Genomic DNA, 11,077 nt, shown 5'->3' on the forward strand with positions numbered 1-11,077 from the left:
AGCATGTCTACATCAAAATCTATGTAAAATTTGTTTCAATATTGAGTAATTAAAACCCAAAAATTAGGTCTACGAAACTAGAGGAGTATCTTTATGCATGTTGTTAGAAAAGATTTGTATTGGATAAGTAAAAAATAAAAACGTATTATAATTCTTAATCGTTTATTCGTATCAAATAACAATATTCAGTTACCGGACATGCATACACAATAAAAACAGACAGTATATACAGTACAGAAATCACATTTTCACTTATAAATATTAACGTAATTTCGCCACTGGGAAGATAACAAGAATATTCAACGGATAGGATATACTATAAGTCCATTCAAATTTAATATAAAATTATGCAATCCATTTCACTTCAACACTTTCAAATATAATTTCTAGTTTGATTCCTCGTGATTTTGAACCACACAGTGAAATTTCACATTAATTGATAACCTACTTAACATTAGAGTCACGTATCCTGGCCCCCGCTCACATTTCTAGTCCGTTTACCGATCCCTGTACTAGATTTATTTTTATGTCGTTTCCTATCACTTTCCTCTTCACTAACACTATTACACCTCGGTTTCGGGCTGAGCATTGTGTCCGAACTTATTGAATCTCTTTGAGATTTCTTCCTTTGTCGTTTTGGAACACATTCGCCCATTAGCATTTCGTTGAACTGTCTCTGTCTCGCTTCCCAGTAGAGGTTCTGTCGTTGCACTATATCGGGGTATTTCGCTTCGAAAGCGACATCTGGTGGCAGGATCAGTTCCCAACCAGTGTTGGGGTTGAGTTTTGCGACGGATTGCAGAATTGCCAGCACTTCGTCTGGCGGCAAGCGGACGGCGGCAGTGATTTTTCTCCGGTCAACGTAGGCGTGTTGCGTGAAGAGATATAACTGTAAAGAAAGGATGTGTTAATTTTTGTAATAATTACATAAATGCTTATATCACAATTACATAATATAGTTTTTAATTTACTCGACCCTGTATTATTCGGTCCTTTTATTAAACTACCTACTGTAAACTCCTTAAAAACCTTAAGATCTCTCACTCTACTGACTACTCACTCTACTGGCTCGTGAGAACACGTATGACAGACTAACTAAAAGCAAATCGTATATGCACAGAATAAGGTGCAAATTTATGCTGAGTGGCTACCTGGTACCTGACCTGGCTCCACTTTTCGGCTTCATTTTATTTTACTCTTTCATTTATTGTTCTTGTATTGTTTTGTTTCATGTTGTGTTGTTTTAATTTTAATTATAATATTCTGTGTTAATTGTGTTTGTTATTATTGTGGAGTCAAATAAATGATCTTTATTTCTTGCTTTCAACTACGAGCTGTAAAAACTATGTTTGCATGCCAGTGTAACTGGCGAGTGTGCTGTACTTTCCTTATTGTAATAACTTGTAATATTTGAGCAAATAAAGATATTCATTATTTTTAACCGACTTCAAAAAAAGGAGGTTATCAATTCGGCCGGTATGTTTTTTTTTATGTATGTACACCGATTACTCCGAGGTATCTGAACCGATTTACATGATTCTTTTTTTGTTCGATGCGGGATGGTGTCGAATTGGTCCCATAAACATTTTATTCGGATAGGCCCAGTAGTTTTTATTTTATGAGCATTTTTGTCTGTCTTTGTAAATGTTGCAAGTGCAAGTTTGAAGTTGGTTGTTTTTAACGCAGTTATCACTTGTTGAAGTGAAACTTCTTTATCGGGGTTGGAAAAAAATTTAATGTAACATTTTTCCGTTACGCGCTATCTTTTACTTATCCCTACCACGCGTGATTGACGTATTTCTGTAAAGTTGCATATAGTAAATTATTTTTGAAAAATAAGGTCATAAAGAAGTTTCACTTCTTACGTGTGTACACTAGTACACGCACACATTTTTTTTATTATTATTATTCGGTGGACAGTAGGTAGAGGGAGGGCTCGCTCACCACGTGGTCGCGCGCGATATATTTATTATTTTTTATTATTATTATTCGGTGGACAGTAGGTAGAGGGAGGGCTCGCTCACCACGTGGTCGCGCGCGATATATTTATTATTTTTTTATTATTATTATTCGGTGGACAGTAGGTAGAGGGAGGGCTCGCTCACCACGTGGTCGCGCGCGATATATTTATTATTTTTTATTATTATTATTCGGTGGACAGTAGGTAGAGGGAGGGCTCACTCACCACGTGGTCGCGCGCGATATATTTATTATTTTTTATTATTATTATTCGGTGGACAGTAGGTAGAGGGAGGGCTCGCTCACCACGTGGTCGCGCGCGATATATTTATTATTTTTTATTATTATTATTCGGTGGACAGTAGGTAGAGGGAGGGCTCGCTCACCACGTGGTCGCGCGCGATATATTTATTATTTTTTTATTATTATTATTCGGTGGACAGTAGTTAGAGGGAGGGCTCGCTCACCACGTGGTCGCGCGCGATATATTTATTATTTTTTATTATTATTATTCGGTGGACAGTAGGTAGAGGGAGGGCTCGCTCACCACGTGGTCGCGCGCGATATATTTATTATTTTTTATTATTATTATTCGGTGGACAGTAGGTAGAGGGAGGGCTCGCTCACCACGTGGTCGCGCGCGATATATTTATTATTTTTTATTATTATTATTCGGTGGACAGTAGTGAGAGGGAGGGCTCGCTCACCACGTGGTCGCGCGCGATATATTTATTATTTTTTATTATTATTATTCGGTGGACAGTAGTTAGAGGGAGGGCTCGCTCACCACGTGGTCGCGCGCGATATATTTATTATTTTTTATTATTATTATTCGGTGGACAGTAGTTAGAGGGAGGGCTCGCTCACCACGTGGTCGCGCGCGGCGCACAGCAGGCGCGGCGGCGCGGGCGCGGCGCGCGGGAACACGTCGGCGCTGCGCGCGGCCCACAGCCCGCGCACGCAGCACGCGGCGGCGCCCAGCGCAGTCAGCAACGCCGCTTCGCTCGCGCCGCTATCGCTCAACGCACTGCGCAGCTCCGCGAACGTCATCAGCTTGGCTGCAATGTTTGGAATATAATAATTACTTAGAATGAAGGAAAAAGTAAATTAATCATGTATAATGCTACTGTTTAGCAGGGTTGTTACAAAAAAACATCATGTTTAAAACAAATTGTAAAAAAATACATGTTTTTTTCCACCTGCTTTAAATCAATGTTTTATACATTGTATAACATTGAATTAAACATAAAACATTGAACAAAACCAAAAAAACATGTTTTTTCTCATAATTTACTGTTTATTTGCAACCCTGCTTTTTAGTGAAAAAAAAAATTATTTTAAACACATCAAGACACTGAATTTAAATCTAATAAGTACAAAAGGCAAAATATCACAAAAGACTATTGCAGTTGCAATGACACTAATGTGGTCTAAAACATAACAAATAATACCAATCTAATTACAGTAATCCAAAATTAATAATGCGCATGCAAATCTTCGCTAATTGTCGTATTTCCGAAGACACTCGAATCATTGAATCGTAAGAGCCCTAAACAACGAACTTGCATTTCACCTTGTTCAAAAGAAATAGAAGTCAATTCACGGTCATACACAATCAAAAACAAATCGGGCGGTAGGTGACGGTAGCCTGTCAGTCAAAAAAACTCAAAAATCCGTCAGTTGTCTTTAAATATTGGTGGTGACTGCACGTGTTCTCTCAGTGTGGAATTATATAGAGCTGCTATTACGTTCCCTCCTTGGTTTTGTTTTTAAAGGTGAATTGAATTAATCGATGAAATGATTTACACAGGTGATGGCAGTAGGGAAAGTGAAAATGAAGAAGAGTTCCGATGTATCTAAAATGTCAGAAATAAAGATAATCCCTGATTTTGATTGTTTTTATTTTTTTTGTAATTGTCATAATATTGAAGAATGATCAGTACTGTAAATACTTTTGAACTGAGATTTTAATGATAAGATTTACATATATTATGGTTTAAATAATATAAACCTGTGTTTGAAAACCATACTTTCTACCAAACCATATCTACTTATTTTATTGAAAACCATACTTATTTTAACCTTCTTTTCTTCCATCATTACACCAGCTTCAGTAAGACACTTTAAAAGTACTATAAAATTTTCCAAGTAAATCAATCCAACAAAGATAATATATTCGCAATCGTGGGGTTATACTCGCTATTTACTTACAAGGAATTATCGAAACAAAATCGTTACTTACCTACAAATACATATTAATCTCTTTTAGCACAAAACATATAATTTGACTAAATTATGCACGAAGAAAATGCATTTAACCGCTCTATATAGATATCATCTTCGGACGCTCCGAGAATATGACAGTTGCCGAACAGTGACGAAGATTTCTATGCGCATTATTACCTTTGGAGTACTGTACAAAGTTATGCCTGACATGATTACAAATTTCAACAAAAATGTTTTTCCATCCTTCAAATGTTAAAAAAAAACTCAAAACAAATCTTATTTAAAAGCAGTTTATCAAAAAGCATACCATCAATAAGTTTCTCCTTAATCTGATCTTGTAGCGAGAGTTTCTTCTCAGGAACATCTTCAATGTCCTCCACCGCCTTAGGTACCAACTCTCGAATATAATCCCGCGCACTTAATGTCAGCGCCGAACCATCTGACGTTGTAGAACTAAATAGTTTCAGCCTTTCCAGCTAAAACATTACATATTTTTTTAAACATTAAAAAAACACACACTTTACAAGGTATTTAGGGAAATGAAAATCGATTTAGATCGTAAATTTTTCCGCTTTTTTTCGGACCGCTTTTGCATATTTACCTTGTGCGGTGCAGGAAATATAATTAGCAATATATTTCCCGCATCTCGCGCTTTTTGTGATAAAAACAAGCGTCAATGCACGCTCTACGCTACGCTACATACGATTTATGCATTTCATTTTTAAATTATAAACACGAAAATATGTCTTATAGATTTTTTTTCTATCCATAAGATCTTTGTTACTATTTCATGTAAAAACTATGAAATAATGGATGGATGAAACTTGATGAAGGCTATACATAAGGATAACATGTGCACAAACTTGATTTTGTACCCAGGTTCATCTGCGAGTGCAACCGCGCCACACAGCCAGAGGCGGCTCGCCCTAAGGAGCGCTGGTGCAGTGAACTCCCATAAATAATTATAATAAAATCATACTCCTTAATTTCATTATTAATATTAATTATTACTATTTAAAATCAATCGTAATCGTAAAAAACTACTGGCAATACCAATGAATATATCCATCATTCCATCATTCCATACACCTGTAGGTATAATACTGTATTATAAAACGCGCGTAGCGGAGCGCTCACGATTGCGCTCCAATGAAAAAATATTCAGTACATTTTCTAATACGAAATCCAATAGGAGTGAAAGAGATAGTTTTGTCAGAGTCCTGCGCGTGAAACAGAAGATTTTCTATGAAAAAATAGCAAAATTCGGAGCGCCGCTCCCGCAAACGTTGCCGGTTCGTTTTTACCGCGCGCGCGCGCGCCCGTACACAAGACAGCGATTGCGCGACGTTGCCACTCAAATATAAACAAACACTCTAGTCAACTTGCACGCGCGCGAATGTACCTATAATCGGGAATTTTCGAATTAAAATCATAAGATACGTGTTGACTGTTGAAATAGCCTGTAGTTATCAGTATTACTTGTGAGTGTTAAAATGGACAATTATAATGTGGCGTTCATTAAAAAGTGTGTTAAAACGTTACAAATTCGGCTTGAATTGAAAGCTAAGGGACCGCCACGGCCTGAACTTGACCTTACGCAAAAATGTACGACAAAAACGAAAACATATACGCGTGTGTCTAAATCCGAACAATAGGTATGTGAAAACACCGTGGTTGTGTGGTTGTGATGAACATGAAAGCAACAAAATATTTTGTTTTCCGTGTCTTTTATTTGAAGCGGGCGCGGCCGGCGGAGGTGAGAGTGCTTGGACTGAAACGGGCGTTGACGACTTACCTCATCTTTCAATCAAGATGAAAAAACATTCACAATCTCGGTAGGTACCATTTGTTGAATGAACTGCAATTGGCGTCTATCGAACGACAAGACATTCGTAAAGCATTATGGGTACCATTCACAGGCGCACCCATCCGCTGGATTTGTAGCTGGCTACAAGTCCGCGGACCAATCTGCGTGTGTATGTGTAGTTGTGCGCGGCTCGCGGCTCGGCGCGGGCTCGCCGTCTGGAGACGCGAGCGCCGCGCCGCACCCGAGCCGCGCCGGACAAATCCGTACGTGTGTGTGCGCGCGCGGATTTATCGGTGAACTTGTCAGTCATTCGCCATATATACATAATTAATTTTATAAATAACTAGCTTTCCACCCGCAGCTTCGACCGCGCAGTCAAAGAAAAACCCGCATAGTTCCCGTTCCCGTGGGATTGCCGGGATAAAACCTATCCTATTTCCCGAGATAAAAAGTAGCCTATGTCCTTTCTCGGGTATCAAAATATCTCTTTACCAAATTTCATGCAAATTGCTTCAGTAGTTAAGGCGTGATTGAGTAACAAGGTTACTTTCGCATTTATAATATTAGTATGGATTAAAAGAATTCATAAATCACAACGCATTTATTTATTTATGGTGGATTCTAGATAACAGATTTCGATTTTTAGAGTAACGTCTCTAGTAAGTATTTAAAAAGAAAAAAGGGTCAGTTCTTTAAATCAGAAAATGTTTATTATGTTAAGAATGGTTTATTAGTAAAATAAAATATAAAAATTACTCGTATCGGTCATTATTATTATAAATAATATGTATATTATTTTAATTGAAAAAAGTTAATCAAATGTGCAGTTCTAGTTCGTTCGTTCTTTTTTTTTCGTTGTTTCAGCTATTCCTTTGCCACACGCGCTTTTTTTTCTGCATTTAAGGCATTGCACCGACTACTAGAGCCAGAGAGCTTTTTTTCGTGGTCGGATAGATGAGACGTGCAAGGCTCACCAAAGTTCACAGTCGACTGGACTGCAACTCGGCGCTCGTGTAGTGTGTGGGCGATGACGGATTTGTCCACGGATTGGTACGGCTCGGGGCTCGGCTCGCGGTGCGTGTAGTGAATGCCGGGCTTTAGATTCCGCGTACCGAAAGTCAATACGCGAGTTCAATGACCGTGTCGATGAAAACAGACATAATTTACGAAGGTTAATAGATTGTGTCAAGTTATAGATATTTTTGCACACCAGAAAGAAAGACGTATGCATTTCCTTTATAAGTAATTTTTTAATTAAATTGTACTGCTTTACATCATGTATTTTCAGTGTTTTATTTCAAGTGAACACCCATAAAATTTTGTCACGAGCCGCCTCTGCACACAGCTAGTTATACGCACGCATAAATTGCAAAGACAAAGAAACAATAAAGAGTAAATAAATAAATTTTAAGTACTCTTATTTTCAAGTGGGGAAATCTATTGTAGGTACTCTTACCTCAGCTGTATCACTCTGGGCACCTTTCCACAAAGCATCATACCAAGGTTCTTCCGCAACTTTTTGACTGATTGTGTGGAAGGATTTCTCTCGTGCCTTTTTGGCTACCTCCGTTTCTACTCTTGCAAACTTCACTGTCACCTGAAAATGGTTTAAAATTTTTTAATATAAAATTAAAAATTACAAAAAACAATTCCTGGAATATATAAGTTACTTTTTAATCCAAAAACAAATGCAAACTATAAAAATAATCTAACAAATCAACTTTAAAAACTAATGGGTCATTAAATTAATAATAATGGTCAATTTAGATAATAGACAACTATTAGATATTCACTACTAGCAGTCTGGCCTGGCTACGCACATGGTATATTTATGGCATGGCTTGCACTCAGGATCCATTTGTTCCTGAGATTAGAGCAAACAAACGTTTTTATAATTATTATATATAACAATGGTTTGAAAAAAATAAGTGATTAATTTGTAAAATAATAAATTATTTATTACCTGCTGCGGTTCAGGTTCCTTTTCTTCATCGTCAGATATATCTAATTCTTTCTTCTCTTGTTTCCGTTTGTCTTGTTTATCACAATATGAATATGACGGCCTAAGTTGAACAATACCTAAACAAATTAAAAATGAGTGAACTACAAAAATAATTTAAATAAAAGTTGATTAGCATGTCTATTTTTCCAGAAAAAAAAATAAAAACCATGAGCATGAACTTGCTTGTAAAAAATAATAATTTATAAATTTCCAACAAAAATTCTTAAAAAATAAGACCCACGAAGACACTAATAATATAAAAACAAGAACTATTTTGACATAAAATGTGGTTGTATAAGTAAACACAAGAGTTTCTTAAGGCATTGTTTGAATTGGCTTAAGTTAACAAGTAAATTGGGGTCATATTTTACGAAGATTTAACAGAACTAAAGTATTTTATCTCTATACTAGCTTACCGCCCGCGGCTTCGCCGGCTTTGTCTAAAACCTAATAAATTATATACTAAAACCTTCCTCTTGAATCACTCTATCTATTAAAAAAACGCATCAAAATCTGTTGCATAGTTTTAAAGATTTAAGCATACAAAGGGACAGAGTAAGCGACTTTGTTTTAAATACTATGTAGTGATAAAACTTTATAGCAATTGAATGCTCTTTAGAAAATCCTTTCTCATAATGAATTTTTCTATTCTTTAAAATTTTCTCATTAAACTAAAGTAAGTACATATAATAAATAATACCTTGTATTGGTGTACAATGCAGTTCCTTGTCCTGCAGCAAGCCAACAGCATAGTGTTTAGTGTCAATACATGTACTACTGCTTTCATATACTATTTTATCCATTACATCACTTTTAAAATACCTAGCTTTTTCAGCTGACTTTTCTTTTATAAATCCCTGTAAAGAACATATTGAAAATTGAAGACTGACTGTAAATTATTACATGGTGTTGTATAAAAAGACTGAATTAAAATAATATTATAACTATCTAATAACTGTTTGCAGATGATACCTCATTAATATTTAATGTGGATAGACATGACTCAAACGTTGACGAAGTAAACTCTGCTCTTTTACGCATATCCAATTGGTTCACTGCTAATAATTTATTATTAAATGCAAAAAAAACAAATTGTGTAGAATTTATCCTTCCAAATGTAAAAAAGGTGAAAAGGGATATTATTTTAAACGGGGAGGTATTATACCCTGTGGATTCTACTGTTTTTCTTGGATTGACACTAGATGAGAAGTTACAATGGGGGGCCCATGTTGCCGCCACCGCTGCTAAGCTTAGTTCAGCTGCATATGCAGTTCGAAGAATAAGGCATCTCACCGATGTAGACACGGCTAGATTGGTTTATTTTAGCTACTTTCATAGCATTATGTCCTATGGAATTCTGCTATGGGGCAGGGCTGCAGATATTGAAACTATATTTATATTACAGAAAAGAGCCATACGCTCTATATATAATTTACGTGCTAGGGACTCACTAAGAGATCTCTTTAAGAATACTGGTATCCTCACTGTACCATCACAGTATATATTTAATAATATTTTATATGTACACAAAAACGCAGACTTACACACAAGAGTAGGAGATAGACACTGTTATGGCACAAGGAACAGAAATAAAATTGAAATGCCATTTTACCGGTTAGCTAAAGTTAAAAATTCATTTATGGGTCAAGGTATACTTTTTTACAACAAAATTCCTCATAGTATTAAAGAGTTTAGTAGTGCTAAATTTAAGAATTATGTAAAAAACGTCTTAGTTCAGAGAGCCTATTACAGCATTAAGGAATATATGGAAGATAAAAACCCATGGAGGGTTGTCGCGTGAGAACCGCAGGACAGTTCTTTGGCATATTATGATGTACGGTTACTTACATATTTTGTAAAATTAAATTGTAATACTGAAATGATTTAAAAGAGCAACTATGGAGTTTCTTGCCGATTCTTCTCCATAGATACTGCTTTCCGAATCGGTGGTAAATGATAAAAATATGTATTGACGTTTCAAAAGTGCTTCTCGAAGAAGTCTAATTGAATAAATAAATGTTTGAGTTTGAGTTTGAGTTTAATATTTGATAAAACCAGCTTACCACCTGTGGCTTTGCCTGCTTTGTCTAAAACCTAATAAATTATATACTAAAACCTTCCTCTTGAATTACTCTATCTATCAAAAAAACGGCATCAAAATCCGTTGCGGAGTTTTAAGTATACAAAGAGACATAGGGACAGAGAAAGCGACTTTGTTTTATACTATGTAGTGATAAGAAATTGCGGACAACAAGTTTATTTAATTTTAAAACAATGCCGATGTTAATACTATCATATATAAGAAACTCAACCTAATAAAATTATTGCTATCATGTTAGAAAGTGTGTTTTACTACCAGAGTAAATAAAATTATAGGGGCAATACATTTTTGTAACATAAGCTTACCTGAAGTCCATCTGTATTTACTGCTATTTGCTCTCCTTTAGAAGCGCAATATTTATCACTATATACATCCAAACCGACCTCCATTCGAACTAATTTATTTTTTGGTTTTATAGATGCATTTACTACTTTAACTTCTTTCCAGTCCCGATTAGCTGGTCTCACCGGATACTGGTAAATATGTAGATTTTGTGCAAGAGCTTGAGATAAAAAAACTGGTATCTACAATATAAAAAATCGCGGAATATGTAATAATTTATAAACCACAACATAACCTCATGTATGACAGATTTTTTCTGTTTTACTACCTCTTGCACTATTGGATCGTCCTCCTCCATGTTGATGTATTTCTACTTAATATACCTATTTAAAGCATGTTTTAACTCTCAAAGTATAAACTTTAATTAGGTACATATGTACACGCCAGTCGCCAATATTGTATCTTGATATTTGAAGTGATTTGAAGTTTGAACGCCTTCTAGCTTCTATCTTTCAAATTTGACAGATAATGTCGAAATATGACACTGACAATTTCCTATTCAATGTGTCACAGAAAAAAAATATGATTTCTTGTTTTTTTACGAGATAAAATTATTAACGAGATTTATTTTTAGGCCTTCGAGTACCATTTCGAGTCATTAAAAAAGACGTGTGGCATTCGGGGACTGCCGCGGTAAAGC

The 11,077-nt window shown here is 35.8% G+C and overlaps 1 protein-coding gene across 1 annotated transcript; it reads right to left on the minus strand.

Annotated features, from left to right (window-relative positions):
* Positions 1–145: 145 nt before the first annotated feature.
* Positions 146–10,831, minus strand: LOC123695862 (DNA-directed RNA polymerase III subunit RPC5). The gene is made up of 8 exons (XM_045641807.1): positions 10,706–10,831; positions 10,401–10,619; positions 8,695–8,851; positions 7,956–8,071; positions 7,449–7,589; positions 4,493–4,661; positions 2,827–3,017; positions 146–889 (listed from the first exon to the last, which is right to left on the minus strand). The coding sequence occupies exons 1-8, from the start codon at positions 10,733–10,735 to the stop codon at positions 461–463; spliced, it is 1,452 nt and encodes a 483-aa protein (XP_045497763.1). The 5' UTR covers positions 10,736–10,831; the 3' UTR covers positions 146–460.
* Positions 10,832–11,077: the final 246 nt, after the last annotated feature.

The sequence above is a fragment of the Colias croceus genome, chromosome 11 (genome assembly GCF_905220415.1).
Source record: "Colias croceus chromosome 11, ilColCroc2.1".
NCBI lineage: Eukaryota > Metazoa > Arthropoda > Insecta > Lepidoptera > Pieridae > Colias > Colias croceus.

Coding starts and splice junctions, on each gene's coding strand:
- LOC123695862 (XM_045641807.1), bottom strand. CDS start 10,735: ATGGAGGAGGACGATCCAATAGTGCAAGAG. Junction 7,590..7,955: donor AGGAACCTGAACCGCAGCAG/GTAATAAATAAT, acceptor AACCATTTTCAG/GTGACAGTGAAGTTTGCAAG. Junction 4,662..7,448: donor CCCAGAGTGATACAGCTGAG/GTAAGAGTACCT, acceptor GTAATGTTTTAG/CTGGAAAGGCTGAAACTATT.